Source organism: Ictalurus furcatus, chromosome 3 (genome assembly GCF_023375685.1).
Source record: "Ictalurus furcatus strain D&B chromosome 3, Billie_1.0, whole genome shotgun sequence".
NCBI classification, from domain to species: domain Eukaryota; kingdom Metazoa; phylum Chordata; class Actinopteri; order Siluriformes; family Ictaluridae; genus Ictalurus; species Ictalurus furcatus.
Window position 1 is genome coordinate 21,904,435 of NC_071257.1, and position 19,246 is coordinate 21,923,680.

The 19,246-nt window shown below is 37.9% G+C and overlaps 1 protein-coding gene across 1 annotated transcript in view; it reads right to left on the minus strand.

Moving 5' to 3' along the window:
* The window catches only part of fancl (FA complementation group L), a 34,833-nt gene that overhangs the window by 3,729 nt on the left and 11,858 nt on the right, over positions 1-19,246 (minus strand). Inside the window, exons 4-7 of the mRNA XM_053621421.1 lie at positions 18,996-19,052; positions 18,733-18,830; positions 13,155-13,251; positions 8,693-8,761 (exon numbers count right to left, since the gene is read on the minus strand). Of these exons, the coding sequence (XP_053477396.1) occupies positions 8,693-8,761; positions 13,155-13,251; positions 18,733-18,830; positions 18,996-19,052 (321 nt within the window). The remainder of the gene's footprint in view (positions 1-8,692; positions 8,762-13,154; positions 13,252-18,732; positions 18,831-18,995; positions 19,053-19,246) is intronic.

Genomic DNA, 19,246 nt, shown 5'->3' on the forward strand with positions numbered 1-19,246 from the left:
GGAAATGCATTCTCGGCTGAAACTCCACACAATTTACAATAAATGAATAAACAGACACAATCATGTTTTAGATATTGTTTCTGTAGATCACCCAAGAAGCAGCACAAAAGAAATACAACCCAAGTTCCAAAAACGTTGGGACGCTGTGTAAAATGTAAATAAAATGTACATAAAAACAGAATGCAATGATTTGCAGATCTCATAAACCCACGTTATTCACAACAGTACATCGAAAACATATCAAATGTTTAAACTGAGTAAATGTACCATTTTAAGAAAAAAAAAAAAGGTAATTGTGAATTTGATGGCCGCAACACGTCTCAAAAAAGTTGGGACGAGGGCAACAAAAGGCTGGAAAAATAAGTGTTACTAAAAAAACAAAACATTTGGAGGTTAATTGACAACAGGTCAGTAACATGATTGGGTATAAAAAGAGAATCTTAGAGAGGCAGAGCCTTTCAGAAGTAAAGATGGGCAGAGGTTCACCATTCTGCAAAAAACTGCATCTATAATTGGGGGAAAAATTTCAGAATAAATGTTCCTCAACGTAAAATTAGAAAGACTATGAATAGGCCATCAACTACAGTACATAATAACTTCAAAAGATTCAGAGAATCTGGAGAAATGTCTGTGTGCAAGGGACAAGGGTGAAAATCAATATTGCTTGCCCGTGATCTTTGGGCCCTCAGACGACACTGCATTAAAAACAGGCCTGATTCTGTAATGGAAATCACTGCATGGGCTCAGAAACACCTCCAGAACTCATTGTCTCTGAACACAGTTCGCCTTGCCATCCACAAATGCTGGTTAAAGCGCAATCATGCAAAGAATAAGCCATATGTGAACATGATCCAGAAACGCCGCCGTCTTCTCTGGGCCAAAGCTCATTTAAAATGGACTGAGGCAAAGTGGAAAACTGTTGTGTGGTCAGACAAATCCTCTAAACTAAGGAGGGAGACTAAAGACTAAAGAGACTAAAGAGGAGAGGGACTAACCGGCTTTTTATCAGCGCTCAGTTCAAAATCCTGCATCTCTGATGGTATGGGGGTGCATTAGTGCCTATGGAATGGGCAGCTTGCACAGTTGGAAAGGCACCATCAATGCTGAACGCTATAGACAGGTTTTAGAGCAACAAATGCTTCCTTCCAGATCCCATCCCATCTTTACTTCTGAGAGATTGACCTATTGCCAATTAACTTAATTAGTTACAAAACATTCCTCCAGCTGTTTCTTTTTAGTAGCACTTACTTTTCCAGCCTTTTGTTGCCCCGTCCCAAATTTTTTGAGACGTGTTACAGCCATCAAATTCAAAATTACCTTATTTTTTTTCTTAAAATGGTACATTTACTCAGTATAAATAATATGTTTTCTATGTTCTATTGTGAATAACATATGGGTTTATGAGATTTGCAAATCATTGCATTCTGTTTTTATTTACATTTTACACAGCGTCCCAACTTTTATGGAATTGGGTTTGTAAAATCTTACATAACAGAACAAGGAAACACTTTTCCCTTGCACAAATGCCAACAGAGTGGGAGAGAGTGGAGGTGGAGGATCAGTCTGTCCATCTGTCTGTAGTTATAGTTTATCACATGATTCTCTGCTTGCCTTCAGTATGTTCACTGGCTAAATACAATTAATCCTTTGTTATTTGTGCTGCACCATTTTTGATTAGGATTTAGGCAGTAATTCAAACGGGGATAAGCTGTCGTTCACAAAAGTCCCTTCATTCCCTGCTAATGTAAAAATTATTAAATGCAAATAGTGTAACTTACAAAATTGGCCAAAGGATCATAAGTGATCTCAATGCTAAGCAAAAAAAAAAAAAAAAAATCTTACTTCCCTATTTCATTAAAAATTGTTCAGCCCTACCTTAAACACTAAAGAAGGAATATGAAAAGTGTTATGAAGTCTGTGCTGAATCAGAGACTTTTACAAAAGGAGGTTAAACATGGACAACAACCCTGAATGTAATACCAAACAGTCACCAATCCCTATTATACATTATGGAGAAAAACCAGCAGCCTAGAGCTTCTATTTTAAAGAAGCAAGTTAAAACAGAAATGAGAGTGAGACCAAACTAAAATGAGGACAAATATTGGAATATTAACTTGACAGCTACACCTCTGTAGTACTAGCATGTGTCTCTTGACATTACAAATCCAGGTAAAAATATTGTTGTAGTTTGCTAGCTAGCTACTAAAATTACAGCAGGCCATACTATCCAAGCTGAGAGTTTTGGAACACCTGACCATCACACCCATATGTGCTTTTTGGACATCCCATTCCAGATTTAGTCCCTTTGCTGTTATAATAACCTCCACTCTTCTGGGAATACTTTCCACTAGACTGTGGAATGTGGCTGTGGGGATTTGTGCTCATTCAGCCACAGGACCATTAGTGAAGTCAGGCACTGATATCTGGCGAGGAGGATTGCGGTGCAGATAGTATTCCAGTTCATCCCAAAAGGTGTTCAGTCAGGTTGAAATCAGGACTCTGTACAGGTCATCCATCCTCTTCCATTCCAAACCTGCCAAACCATGTCTTCATGGATCTCACTGTCATGCTGAAACATGTATGGACCTTTTCAGTTATGGGCGGCTGTGGCTCAGGTAGAGCGAGTTGGCCACTAATCGTAGGCTTGGCGGTTTGATTCCCGGCCCACATGACTCCACATGCCGAAGTGTCCTTGGGCAAGACACAAGGGTTTCTTCAAGTTGATTTTAAGAAGAAAAGAACCATGCATTTGTCTTTGCTAATACATCTATTTCATAAATTTCAAACATAAATACAATCCAAAGTCTGGCTTTGGGTAAGAGCTTTCGAAGAACACTTTAGCCAGGAAAAGCGATCAAGTTTAGAAAAAGAAGAAGAAGGAAAAAAAAAAAAGACATCTCTGAAGTCATTCTGGCTTTCCATCAACCCATCAGCAAACCACTGATGAGAGAAGAAAATGAGAAACCCACTCATAAAAATACTGACTGAGAAAGGAAGAACCTATCCCATGCATTAGCAAACAACTGAAACTGAGAAATAGCTTTTGATCACTGCACACCACAGACAGCTCATTTAAGGTTCTATATTACAGTTTTCTGTATTCTAACATACACAAACACATTAGGGGCTCTCTTTCCTGTGGCGCTTGCTCAGCTGTGAGGCAGAAGTTACAGTTTAAGGATGGCAGCTCATAAATCATGGCTGCTGATTGATAGCTGATGGTGGTTGGCCGTGCTTCACTCTGTGCTGTCAGTGTGAGTAAACGCAGGTTGAGCGTGGCGATCTGCTCTAAGAATCATAATTCCAGTGCACAGTCTTTAATCTCAACCCACAGAGAGCTTTGGTCTGGACACCAGATCCTCTCTGCAAAAAACAAGACCACTGGTTTATCTTTGTAATAGGCCACACTTCATTTGAGCTACACTTTAACAGATAAACTGTACCATTCTCTCAGTGTACTCTACACATGCATTCGCTCACTTGTGAAGAATATGACTCATCTGACCAGATCACTTTTTTCACATCTCCCTAGACCAGTGTTTACAGTTTTTGCACCACTGAACTCTCAAATGTGCATTGGTCTTCGCGACATAAGCTTTATGCACTGCAAGCCTACTACATTTTCCCTCTTTCTATGTAGATGTTCAATTTTCCCATAAATATCGCACTAATGCACAAACATCACGGCCCTAAATGCCACTTTACTTACCGTTCCTATTAAGCAGTGTATGTGACTCAAGCTCCTGCCATCCATGGCTCAATAATGTATACTGTTTTTGTTATTTAATATATTTCCAGTGCATATATCCATTTCAAGTATACACACACACACACAAACACACTTGTACTTACAGATACCAAAAAAAAGTATGTATTCATGACCATAAACAAAGAGCTGTTTAAAAACTAATGTGATAGGAGAAAAAAGTATTCAGACACTATAGGAAATTCATTTAAAAAGAGTTGCAGGATGACCTGAAAGCAGCAGGAAGAACAGTTACAGAGAGAACAATAAGCAAGGCACTGCAATCGTCTCCATTCCCACACCTCACATTTTTACAACTCTGCTGAAAAAAAAAGAAGCACAGAGATGTGCATCTAAAATATGCACACAAACATTTAGAAAAATCAGAACTCTTTTGGAACGAAGGACGAAACAAAAATAGAACTCTTTGGCAATAATTCAGCTCATCGCGTTTGGAGAACAAAGGGTTATGTGCATGATCTCAAGAACACCGTACCACAGTGAAGTACAGAGGTGGGAGCATGACGTGGAGCTGCTTCTCTGTAAACAGTACTGAGGCATTACATGTGACGGAAGAGAACATAAATGGAGCGAAGTATCGGGACATATTAGAGGAGATTTTAATCTCACTGGCCAAGAAAGTGAATCTGGGAAGAAGATGGCCGTTTCAACAAGACAACAAACCTAAAACGACTCAAGGTTTCTAAAAAAGGTATACGTGCTGATTTTATTTATGGAGGATTTTGAAATTTAGATCAAGTCATTCAGAGGGACCCTTGTAAACTTGGGGAACTGAAGACGATTTGCCAAGAGGAATGGACAAAAACTGAATCAAAATGCTGCACAATCACAATGCTGTGAAAACCTGCTAACCTCTGACCATTGATACCAACAAGTGCTTTGTAACAAAGTACTAATTTTGGTGATTTGTGGAGTCAGAATACTTTAGTAACAGTATTTGGTCATTCAGCCTTCTGAGGCTGTACATGCACATCTGTTACTCCTCAATGATATTTAAAGTTTCTAAAACACAAAAATGCCTATATGCATTTATATGTGCATGTTTATAGGTTTTGTGCATATTTTTCATGAGATTGATAAAAGCGATTAGAATTCACTATAAATACTGAGACACTGACCAAGAGACAATGGTTAATGAAAGATGAATGAATGGGAAAAAAATGTGCACTGAGCCATCTAAAAATATAATTTAGTTAACATCCAAGCATGTAACACCTGGATTTTGACTTCTTGTCAGGGTAGCAGTGATGTTTAAGGCAAAGATTTCTCAAGGAAATATGTACCAGTGCTTTTATATGGAGAGAAAAAACAAAAACAAAAACATAACCACCCAGCACAAAAGCATACCGACTTAAGTATAAACCTAGGCAGAAGGCTAAATGTTAAATCGCCCTCGTCATCAGTAGCCTCATTTTGCTCCATTGTAATACCTCTGACCACATAAAGAAGCCAATTTACAAAGATTTTAGGAAGTACAGCCATATTTAGGGATGTAATTTCGTTCATCTCCTTTTCTTTTGTTACATAATTTGAGTATTTGAACTGCCGTTGATTATGTGCTTGATTCTCTCATACATTTCTATACAGGGAGGGACAGAACATGAACACAACCCCCAAAGCCTGTAATTGGCCACAACAAAAAAATTGATATCTCAGTGACTTCATGTTGAGCAAGATAGATTAGAACACCCCACCTCCATGCACATATGATGAGAGAATGATATATATATATATATATATATATATATATATATATATATATATATATATATATATATATATATATAAACACACAAATAATGGCACGGAATAAGGAAGGAGAAAAGAATACAGAGTTTGTGCAGTCTAACAGTAAAGAACAACTTGCGGTGTGGGTTCAGGTGAAGAAGAACGCATAAGGTGGAATGCATTAATGTGAGTGAGCCACCTAAGAAAAGAAAAGCATCCTGACACGGAGAGAAAATGAACCAGAAATGATGGGTCACTGTGCCAGCAGAGTGCACACAATTTAACATTGCACAGGTGCAAAAACTCTGCAATTACTTTCCAATTAATGCCAGTTGTGCGATTACAGTTATGCTTTTATATCAATATATGGTCCAAATGAAATGACTTTGTAATTGAATTTTGACTAGAAACAAGCTTAAAATGCAGAGTGGCACAAAGATCCATGCTTCATAGAATGAGCCTGTTCTCCACACTGTTAACTATTCTAATTAAGTCTCTCTTCATAATGGTCAACAATGCATATTCATAAAATCGCCTAGAAAAAGAACGAGCATGAGGTGGATAAATAAATACAAGTCAGGAACCACATGATGTTGCCTTCTTATATCCCTTAAGGAATTTTCTCATACATGTTAATGATGGAGAATAATGTATAGTACAAATCCAAGGCTACGCTAAGTCTTTTAGGGTTATGGTGTTTTCTGTCTTTTCTACAATAGATGTGATTCCTGGCCTCATCACAGACTGGATAAATGGAGCAGGGTACCAGAAACAGAGGGTCTGGCGAAAACACATCTTTTAATTGGCTTGAACAGGTTTAGAAAGGTCACCATTATTCATCCAGATGTTTGTGTATCTAGGATGGCCAAATCGTCTGATCTTGCGTGCTATACACACATCGTAATGTGTAATGGCCAACACTGACATCATTGTACCACAATGTTATTCAAAAATAAAAAGTAGTATTAAGTATTTCGAGAATTATTAAGATTTATCAACTTGTTCATTCTCCAGCCCTCAATAGATACAAAATGGACAGCATTTCATTTAGAAAGAAAAGGGGCAACATTCCTGACTTTGACCCAAAATGACAGTGAACTGGTTCTACCATTCAGGCAAGCTTCCAAGTCACATGGGTTTAACTGTTTTTATCCACTGACACACAGTGTGCTGTGATCATCTTTAATTCATAATAATGATGATGGAGATTTGTCTTCCAAATTAACTTGCATTTATGAACAAGTAAAATACATAGAATTTACACCAAGTCAAGGTTATTGAAGTTAGCAAAACATTTTACTAGTAAAAACAAAAGTTTCAGCAATTAGATTACCTTTTTATGTAACAGCTCTGTTTATTTACTTAAATCAAAAGATGTCTGAAATGTTACAAATAATTGGCATTTAGCAGTGTGCAGAGCAGTAAGAGTGAGCGTGGTCATTAAAAATGAATGGAAGGTGCTGTGAATGGAGCATGGAGCAGTGAAATAAGTATGCACTGAAGCTGTTCTATGTGAGAGCGCTTTAGTTCGGCAAGCACTGAATCATGCTTCCTTTCCCCTCGCTTGTGAGTCAAACTATTTAAATGAAAAGAGCCATGGCTTAAAGTTGAAACAAGTGATTTGTTATGTATACTTGACTAGTATTCTGACAATTTGTATTTAAAAATAAAGTTTAAATTGAAAATGTGCCCTCAGTCCCACTGACATCACCTACCCAGCCCTCACCTGGTTTAAATGTTTATCATAGTTATATTCCACATGGATACCCAAATAAGATGACTGTGTTAGCGGCATGCGCAGAGTGAAAGATACAAAATCATATAGAAAGACATCTCCAGTGTGAATGAAAGAAAGTGGTGAATAGCTCATGAGCCACGATGGAAAATACTCATTTTAAATTATGCCATAGCTATCCTAATGGTATGTTTTTAAATAAGCAGTCAGCACAGTGTTTGATGATTAAGCTTTATGGATAGAAGCAAATCCACATAGTAATTATGTAATCTTGTCAATCTCCATGTTCTTAGTAGTAGCCAATTAAGTTATTTTATGTGTCACAGCTTGGGTATATTTTCCCTCCTTAGTTCCAACTCATGTGCTCGGTGTAAGCACTTAGAATTTAAACTACTAAGGAATAAACACAAAATTGACCTAAACATACCCTTGAATATTTGCCGTATATGTGTGTTAATAACCGAAGGGTGTACTAGATTAATCTGTTCTAGAGGAAAGAAAAGGAAAAGTGTGTATGCATGGCCTAAGATTTGAAGCAATATCACAAGCTTCACTTTTAATATCAGGCTTTATTACCATATGCACAATAACGGCACATTTCGTGTGCACTCAGGCTTGATGAGTTTGATGAACGAGTCCACAGGACGCTGGCTGGGTGACTGACTGAGCTGTGTTCCTGCAGAGCCACACCTGCACTGCTGCATGTGCCATCTTACAGAGAGCCCAGAAGAGCAAAAGCCTCTTATCAGGGCTGTAGATCCATCATATGCAAACATGCATTATGGCCTTGCAATGACATGCAGTGTAATTAGTCATTTAAATCAGCTGGAAAGGTAGGGGGGCAGAGTTTTCTTGGAACGTAGAAGATGCATCAAGACATCAGCATCCCAGCAGTGCAGGGGGAAGCAGAAGGTGCTGAGCTGGCCTTCATCGTCAGAGTGCCATGTACTACTGCCATGCTACATATGGATCCAGCTAGTAAACTCTCTCACCTTCAACACTACTTTACACTACACTACTGTAGAATATTCTCATATGCTGCCTGATAATGAAATATGACTGTAATCCATTTCTTCCTTAGTTTTATGCACACTGTTGCAAACTTCTCTACTTTTAGAGACTTAGTAGTTGTGTCTTATTAGTGTTTTTTCCTTTATCACAGTCTCATCACTGTCCTCTCAGTTCATCTGGCAAACTTGAAGCCTCAGAGAGCTGTAAACTCCATGAAAAAAAGCAACACTGCCATACAAAAACACTTTCTTCATCAACACAAACATGTCTTCAACTGCCAACCTTGAAGGAATTAGCATCATTGTGCTTGCATTCTTGAGTAAAAAGAGGCCAATTAAAAAAATCTAAGCAGAATTCAGAGGGGTGTGGATAAGCTGCAGTGCCAGTACCTCACAAATCAAATAAATAAAACAATGCATTTTTAGGAACCTGTGTGTACACAAACATTATACCTGTGGGGTCCACGTAATGACCAGTGGGACAGGCAGGTCCGCGGAGCATTCTGGAGCTTCTGCTGGGTACTGAGAAGACCAGAACGTAGGGAAATAACATTACTCTTTAATAGGTGATTGACAGTCACTAAAGTTATAAATTAGAGGTCATGTAGGAGCGTTTTGTTTTTAAACCCCACTCCCACCTACAGAAAGTTTGATCATTACTGCACCTACACCTACGGTTATTATTTTCGTTTACACCTGCTCACAATATTTTCAAATGAACTTATTTTGTTCTATTTCCCAAAATATAAATCAATATATACAGTAATTATATACAGGGTTTCTCAAACATTGTGTAGTTAGAGACCACTTTACCTGTAAGCTACACTCCACTATTTATTAGTGCTATAATGTTTTTTTCTATTCCTGAAATTTCAAAGTAGATATTATAGATAGATGCAGATGTATAGGCTGACTTAGAGTACTGTGCAAAGGTCTTAGTAGGGTTGCACAATGAATTAAATATTGATCTCGATTACTATTTTGACTGCCCACAATTACATGAACATGATCGACTGCGATATTGACGTTTAAAGTTCGTCCTCCGCTCATAGAAAACTCCACTGAATATCAAACCAAGCGCTTCCTAAACTTGCAGCCAGTCACCATAGAGTGGCACAGGGATGACGTCATTTTATAATGCCAAAACCCAAAAACGAGTTAGCTGAAGTCTAATATATATATATATATATATATATATATATATATATATATATATATATATATATATATATATATTTTTTTTTAAGAGATGCACCGATACTAAATTTCTCAGCCAATACGATAACCGATTATTCAAAGTGATATCAGCCGATATCGATAGTTCTGCCTTTTATGCCTTCTTTTAAATTAATAATTAATTGCACAATTCTGAAAGAAATGCAAATAAAAACTTTATTCTCTCCATTTCAACAAGTTGTTTCACAGTAACTGGTCACATAAACAGAAAACACATTACTCAAATTAACCTTAACACAGATTAAAGTAAGATTTCTTAACTTATTTAACATTTCTACTTCATCATTGACATCAAACTGGTAATATATAGGCTTAATATAAACTTTTTTTGATGCTATTAACTCATTAACTGGATATGAAACATACTACTCTAGAAATATACTTTTCTGTGCAATATATATTTTTTTGTCAACCCATCTTCATTTAAATCTTTCAGCCGTGTACCGGTGCTTTAATTCAGCATGAACAGCATGCGAGTAGCGTGGGAAAAAATGTATACTCTACGCCGAAACTCCCGTTTTACTGCGGCTCACTTTTGGTGTAAAATTGTAGCAGTGCAGAGATTACATAGATTACAAACTGCAGTTTTGTCATCATTCCACACAAGAGACATCTTTACCCACAGCACGAAATCAATGTGTTTTCCCGCTCTCTTTTGATATGATCAGCCCTGATCAGCGAAAATAGCCTTTATCGGCTGATACCGCTTATCGGCCGATACATTGGTGCATCTCCAGTTTTTTTTTATGTGATTTTGGTTAAACGCCTGAAATAAGGTCTGTGGTGAACACAAGCTCAAAATATTTTCACGTTTATTCTACGACATAAAATATGCCAGTAAAATGCCAATCAATTTTTAAAAAAGCTTTTACATATATTGAAAGGTTTATTGAAGAGAGTTTTATTGAAGAGAGGCAGACAAATCCAAAACGTGAGACAATAGCGTGGTCAGAAACAGGCAAAAGGTCAGGCAACCGGCAGATGGGCACAAACAAGAATCAAACAACGAGACCGAGAACAGGATCAAAACTATGAACAAAGGCTTAGTACACAGAAAACTCATGCAATACTTTGCGTTGAACAATGGGACACGAGGGGTTAAAATGACAAACGTAATTAAAGGTGAAAAAGAATAGCTGAGACTAATGATGACACACAAGGGGGCAGAGACAGGACAGAAACCATAACAAACGCACAAAGTCAGTGTCACTAAAAGGGGGCACTACGAGCTCCAGCACTTGCGCGAGGGGAAATAATCACATGTTTGCTCTCCAGCCTTTCTTTGCATGTGCTGAAGACCTTTGCATAGTACTGTACTTTTGCGTTACTGAGGTTTGTATTAAACCCAATTGACCAGTTAATGGCTAATAATTAAAAGAACTTGGTCTTAAATACAAAAGTCTGATAGTGGTGGGTTGTGAATTACTAACAAAAACTAACACTAACTAAATCCGACTCTAAGGACCACTGACCTAAACCGCAGTGACTCTAACTAGGAAGTATTTAATTAGGATGAATGAATGTAAACATGGCATGCTGCACCATGTGATCAACCAGCCATATTCAATACACTCCCATATTAATGGCTTTCTTGTCTCTTGAGCTTTATATCTTCTGCCTGCTCCCGCCCACATGATTGCCCACTCCCGTAACTTTTTTTGTAGGGTCATGTAGGATCCTAGACCCGATGCCATTTCTACTAGAAATAGAGTTCCTCTATGGAAGGGCCTATAATGCAGAAAGGAATGTAGTAAAAATTTGAAAGAACACACATTTGGCATTGAAATTTTCTTAGTAACCCAAAAGAAAGGCAGCCTAAATAAGAAATACTGTATGTACTTGAAATTTACTTTACAAACTCAAGAAATTATAAACTGTATAAACCACTTGGTTGAATGTGTTGGAAAACGATCGTAATTTCACATTACTACTTTCATACAACTCCCTCGCCATTCAAGTTAAACTTGAGGTTATCTAACTGTGTCCATGTCAGCAGCATAGTGTCATGGGGAGGTACAACTTCTGGAGGTCCTGACAGAGAGACGCCTTCCCCTGGGAGGGCGAGCATATGTGAGGCAGGGGCATCGCTGCTATTTTTAACCCTCAGTAGGCATGTGGGCATGGAGCGTTCCTCACGCCCTGCTGAATCTTATCAAGACCCTGCACGGTGCCAGCGACCTGCCGCTGGCATTTCTGACCCACTATCGCTCCAAATCCTGAGCTGCCTTGGCCACTACCTCTCTCAGTGAAATGCTATTTTGTAGCTCTCGCACAGCTCAATTTTCTGCTTCTGCTGTGGCCCCTGTAATCATTTTATAGAGATCATGTATGGCCTTATCTCTCCCTCTGCATGTCTTACCTTCTCCTATCACCACTAAGGCTAGTTCTTATCTAAATTTTCAGATCTCTGCAAAATGTCTTACTGTCACAGGATATCACATAAATGTAACCAAAAATTAACATATAGAAACAACAACAATAAAAAACCACTACTATAATTCAGTCTAGGGCTGGGTGATAAAACGGTATCAGTATTTATTGACAGTACACCTTTATCGGTAACGATAGAAAAAATGTTCGGTATAACGCTCGATAAAATGTAAACAGACATGAAGTTTGGTTGCATGAACAACCTTCAAGCATGTGCCGTGCCTGGACCATAAACAACCGATCATATGCCTTGATAAAGGAGTGTGCTATGAGTGACAAGCAAACAGCCAATAACAAGATGCGTATCTGTGGGGTTTGGTTGCGCCATCGCCACGTGACATTAGAAAACATGTGAAGGATTTCCTGCTTTTTTGGGGGCTTCTTTTTGTCTGACCAACATCAGAACACAGTTGTTTGTAAGCTTTGCAAAAAAAAAACATCCTGGGCCAAGTACGGAGAAACAAGCTGTGAGAGACTTGCAGTGCGCATGCGCAGTGCTCCACATGTACAGTGCGTGTGACTCTGAACAGCGGCCGAGGAAGAAAGGTGACATTTTGCCGCTTTTTGTGTTTTCTGTTAAAATGTCAGCTCTGGGGAAGACAGTGAGTTTCCTCAGAGCAGGAGCTCAAATCATCAGACACAGACCTCAGTACAGTGTTCTTCGGTAGTAAGTGTTAAAGTGGAAGTTTTATATGAGGCTAGGCTAACTATGCTAACAAGCTGAGCACAAACCAGAGCACCAGGAGTCACAGGAATCTCCTTTAAAGTTTGCTTTGATTGTTTTACATTGCACACATTTTGTAACATTTTATTTATTAAGTTCAAGAGTTTCTTTAACACTTATTTATTTAATCTTCATACAAGATATAATTGAAGATATTTGTTTAAATTCTATTTTTGACTTAAAACTAAAATGATTTTTTGTTTGTCTTTATAAAGTGGGTAAATTTAAAAAAATACAGTGGTTAAATATAAATATATATTATATATAATTTTTTTGTTTGTTTAAAAAAGATTCAAATGTATCAATAATTATCGATACCGAATTGTATGAAACATTATATCCTGATACATTTTTTTCTGTACCGCCCAGCCCTATCTCAATCTAGGTTTAGGTCACCTGGTGGATGTAGCTTAGACTTCAAAAGTTTCATTCTCAAACAAACCCATCAATTAAACCAAGATTTAAGAAATACATGTAAAGAAGAAATGCATGTGATCTAGGTTTTGAAAGATAAGCTTGCCTCACCTTTGATTTAAGCTTAACTGTAAAGACATGCTGACGATGAGAGGAGTCCTCTGCCTTCAACTTAAGAGTGTGGAAGTCAGTGTCGATGAAGATCAGCCTGCAATAAAAGACAATAACAGTAAGTGCGAGTGGGAATACTCATATGGCCACATGTATCATTAATCAGTAAAAAAAATAATTAAAAAAAATAAAAAAAAAAAACCCCACAAAAAAAAACCAAACCTAGTTCAACTTAGAATCAAATCATTTGTAAATTAAACACATGCAGAAGTGTTTGGCACATGTAAAACAAAGATACCTTCAGAAATAATGCAGTTTCTTTTTAGATTTAAAAAGAGCAGTAAACAGCACTAACTAAAACAAAGTCAATATTTAGTGACAACCCTTCGTCTTTAAAAATGCATCACTACATTTTGCACAGTTTTATGTGCATACTGGCGGGGACGTTTTTCCAAGCATGCTGGAAAATCTACCACAGTTCTTCTGGAGCCTTCACAACATACTTGAATACTTGACAGTATTAATGTTTTGTCTGAAAAGTGGTCTATTATGTAATATGTTACCTTTTGCATAAGATAGAATAATAAATGTATCCTTGAACAGGCCTCATGCAGATACACATCTTTCCTTAATTTATAGAACAATTACAGACAGGTGGAAAAGTAAAGAGAAAAACTGGTGGCGCTGTTATGCTCTGCAGGGATTTTTGCTGGCATGGTTTAGGTCCATGACTGATCACATTTATCCTATTATGAAACATTTCTATCCTGATGGGAGTGGTCATATCCAGGATCACTCCAGTCCCATCCACAGAGGCTCACTGAATGATTAATGAGTATGGAAATGATGGAAATCATATGCTATGGCATGCACAGTCACCAGATCCCAACCCAATTGGAGTTCTCCACCACCATCGTCATCAAAACATCAAATGAGGGAAGATCTTTGGAAGAACGGTGATCATCCTGTGACTGCAGGTCTTCCAGAAACTCTATAACAACAGACAATAAAGAAGCTCTGGTGGCTCAATACACCTTATGTTGGTTTTTGTTTGAATTTGTTACCATGTGCAGGTCTTCTATAAAAGGTTCACTGATAAAAGGAATTACAGAGCAGAAACTGTGATAGTGTTTCTTTTACTAAAACTTGAGCTTTACACAAACTCAAATATAGAACATCTTAGTCTACTTAATTCTCCTCATCACAGCTCAGAACCAGCAGTTATTTCACGATTCCCTCAAAAAGAATTCCTATCTTTATGACAACTTCATTCACTAACTATACCTCTAATCAGTATTCTCATCTTGTAATACTATGTAATCAGAATTCCTTCATTTTCTGAATAGTCTTGTTTCTCATTCTTAGGCACCTTCCTTTACACTCCATCAAGCAATGGGATAAAGATCACATTCAGTTACACGAACGGATGCCTCAAAACATACGCTTCGTTCATTTCCAACAAACAGAAGACCTTTTTCCAAGCCAGTATGCCGTTCTGCATTCCACTGAGTGAAGTATCAGGGCATGCTGGCATTCACTTCAGATGATTGAAACAGCTTGACAGCTTGATGTCTTGCTGGGAGGATTGATGAGAACATTACATTTGCAACTACAAAATCAGCGGCGCTCATAAACGTTGCAGGGAACATTTGGTGTGTATGCATACAAACAGGCCAACATGGACGAAGATACAACAGTATAAAACATTTGGATGAAAGAAATATAAAGTAAAACTATAAGCTGTAATATTGTCAAGGATCCAGGATTTTTGGAGCCAGGCGCTAAAAATAGTGAATGGTATTCTGTTCTTAGGGAGGTGCCACCAGAGATCATGTGCTTTTAAAATACAAAGTGCCAGCTTGATCTAGAAGGCAGGAGGGACAGCCAATAGGAAGCATTTTCAGGTGTCATTATCCTGGTGGGGTGTTAAAAGACTATAGAGAGGGGCTCAGATTATATCCTTTGTATATGTGCAAGCTATGACAACTTCCCACTAAGGCCCTGGTGCAAAGACTGTCCTCAAAATAAATAAATAATAAAATATAAATGCAGATGCAAACTCAACCAAAATAAATAACTAAAATAATGAAGAGCCTTTTTCTGTGTCGGAAAAATGCGACACACCTTACTGCATACCCTACACTGCATCTTTTAATACATCTAGCTGAGCAGTGATCAAATGAGTTATCATTTTTCTTAAAGCCTGACACTTTTAAGCTATTTTTGAGGATAAGACCAGAGTAAAAAAAAAAGTGACCCCCATCTTTACAGCAATTAACACTAAATATGCCTTCTTCAAGGCAACTAAAACTCATTAAAATGACCAGGTTCTGCAGCATACCCCCCTTGCCTAAACCAATAAGAGTTCACTACCATGTCAGACTTGAGGCTATAACCACTAATACAAATTAAGGATCTTAATTAATCTCAAGTACATTTACAGATAGTGCTGCCGTGTAATACTTCTGACCACAATTCAGCAGTGAAAAATGGAAATGTGCACCTTGTCTCATCTCTCTCTTATAACTTCTACAGTTCCCCATTAAGCTTAAATGTGGGCTCCCAAATATACCAATTTGCATTTACTAATATCATAATTACATCTCTGACCGTTAACAGAAAGAATCAAAGCATGATACGTGGTCTACAAGCCACAAACGGCCTCCGTGTAGGGTGAACTACGCAGCTGAAGTACACTGCTGCATCTTGTAGATAAAGATCTTAGAGGCCAACAATGTATATGCTCTAAAGCTCCAATCAGGATATTTCAATAAAAGAAAATGAAACAGAAAAATGTTTTAAATATCAGAGTATTGAGGGTAGGATTCAGTATAAGCCGCTGTTTTCATGCATCTTGTGTTTCAGTATTCTATCCCGTTTAGGGCTTATCAACATTAAAAAATTTTTTTAAAAAGTTTTAAATACTAAAAACACTTCAGGAGTTCACAAATGCATTTTAGCCACTAGTGTGAATGCAGCAGTCTCTCCAAGCCATGTTTAACAACCAAAACTACCTGCTGCATGTCATCGTAATACACCTTGTACATAACCGATTAAAAAAAAACAGCATGGAAATTTGCGATTGTTGATGCATAAATCATGATTTGCAAACAACAACAACAAAAAAAAAACACCAAAGAAGTTGGTGGTCAAACATAATGAGCTAATTTGCATATTACACCATTACTGTGTCTGCATTTCACTACAATTTTAAAGGCGGGTGGTTAAAACACAGATGTCAATCTCATCTGTGAGCTAAATAGAGCAAAGAAAAACATACTGAATCTGTCTGGAGTTCAGTCCTACTCAACATTTTCATGCTGGAGAAGTATTTCCTTGAATTCACTCTGGAAACGCTGCGTAAGTGTATAGTGGCCATACGTCTAATCTGCATTGCACACGTTCCGTTTCATTTTTATAAAGAAAAACAATGCCCAATCCTACAGCAATGTCCGTAAGTCATGTCAGGCATGTGGAGAGTTGACATTGGACCAGCTGCATTTACCATACAGTTCAATTAAAAATGTGACATGAATGAATGTTTTTGGGAGGTGGAAGGAAACCAGAGAACCCGGGGGAAAAACTCACAGACACACAGCGAGGACATGTGAAACCCTGGAGCTGTGAGGTGGCCACGCAGCCTGCTACATCACTGTGCCACCCATCCTTATATATTCTGATTGTAATAAAGTTCACATTGTAGAAATGGTACAACTGTGAGGTTTCAGTGCATTTTTAAGGACTTGTAGAGTAGAGATAAAGTGTAAACTGTCTCTCCATGAAAACTGTAGCCATTCAAATGTACATAAATCATTGCCAGTAAAATTTTACATTGCAGTGAATATTGTTAAATATCATGACTAATGTAAGGTGTTACACCTTGAGATATACATAAGATCAGTTCAGTCATCCTGTTCCTAACTACTGTAAAAACATAGTCTTTCTAAACTCCCCCCATTAATAGGCGTTGGAAATTGTGCCATTCCTTACCTTACCTAATAAGGCAATTATTTTTTGCTTTAATTCCTACCCTTTCCTGAAATAAAAGTTTTCCTATTTTAGTACTAAGGCTACTTAATGGCCATCTATGGGAATGCTTGTTCAGGGTCACAGCCCATTTTGGGTGTAAGGTCTTTCAAAAGTCATTGCGAATGTAACTGCTGGTGTCTGCATGGGTTACACTCAAACTGTTTTAATAAAAACAAGGTTTCCATTAGTAACAACAACATTTCTGTCAGTCAAACACAATTAATGGTATTTAAAAAAAACAGAAGAAAATGACCAGAACTTAAGATTATAGATAAAATCAACATTTTATAGTTTTATTGTGTCCTGTTTTGGGTATGTTACACTCGAAACAGCCACAGCCTTATTCCCAAGCTTCAAACTTCCCACTGGATCCCACATTCAGGCATGAGGTGCATCATCCACACATTAAGGTATAGTGTTACCTTAACTTCCTAGTGATGCACTCTGTACCTTCAGTGTTCTGAATCCTTCTTTTTGATTGGATCGGAAATAACCTAAAGAGTTATCTTGACATATTCAAGTTAATGGATCAAGAGATTATGTTCAAACTTGTTTTCAATGTTATTTATTGTCTTGTCAAATGTTTTCCTATTTTATAAAATAAAATTTTAATTGACAAATTCATTGTTATTTTTGTGTCCTTGTTACATGAATTTGAATGGAGATGTTATCTTTTGAACTGCACAGTGGCTTAGCGGTTAGCATGTTTGCCTCAAACCTCCAGGGTCCGGGGTTCAATTCCGCCAGGGCCCAGTTGGGGTTTTCTTCCGGGTACTCCGGTTTCCTCCCGGAGGAAGGAAACTCCCCCCAGTCCTCCCCCCAGTCCAAAGACGATAGGCTGATTGGCATGTCTGTAGTGTATGAATGGGTGTGTGAGTGTGTATGTGATTGTGCGCACCCTGTCCAGGGTGTACCCCGCCTTGTGCCCGATGCTTCCTGGGATAGGCTCCAGGTTCTCCCGCGACCCTGAAAAGGAGTAAGCGGTTGAAGATGGATGGATGTTATCTTTTGATCCATATGCCATGATGTCTGATGGGAATGTCAGCATAAGAGTGGGAGTGTTCTTCAAAGTTAATTTTTCTGGTATTTTACCCTCAGGTCACAACTGCAGTTTTCATGGTGTGACCCTAAAACAAATGCAACTTGGTGCATTTTATGTGTGTCTTACAGGGCTCTTGCATACTGAAATGCTGGTCTAAAAACATTTCACGTCTGGTGTTATTTGGCCCTTGTTATAACGATTGAGCTCCAAATGTTAAAAAGAATCAACAAGAGACAAGAGCGGCAAAAGACAAAGGACATGCATGTTCTTAGCAATGATAAGCCTGAGTGATTTCTTTGTTTACTGCTACAGTAAAGAAGCTTAGAGAATATATGCACACTTAATGACCTTAGTTTACAGCCCTGCAAAGGCTCACAAAAATGTCCACATAGCTCAGATAGAAATTGAGTTCAGCACCCTTGGGTTAGAATCTTACCAACATACAAAATGCATGAAACACCCAAATGTAAACAGGGTCCAAAACAATAAGTTGTAAGCATGTCATACTTATCCCATCCTAAACTCTCTATCTCTGTGATGAGCTGTGAATAGTACTGAGGTGGTGGAATGGACTGCCAGCTTGGCTGGCTCTTCATTGCTACTTCCTGATCAAAAGTGATGAAAACAAAGAAACATTCAGAATACGGTAAAACTCAGTATGTTTATACAGAAATTCATGCTTTCACCATGAGATATATGAACATGTAGCAAAGACATGAAACAACAAGCAAAAGAGAAACGACAAATTAAAGTAGAAACTATAAAATTACCAATATGGTCCTCAGCTCCAAAATAAACCCGACCAAATCTGAAGAATGTTGTAACCTCTGTATAAACAGAACAAAAATCAGTAGCAATCATTATTATTGCTCCAACCCAACAGCAACTCCAATGCTGGCATATGATTAATGCACGTACTCCACAGTGTTAATGAATGAACATATTCAAAGCTTTCCTATGAATAAAATGAGCCTAAATGCAGCTCATCAGTGGCTTGGAACATACAGAAATAATGAGTGAA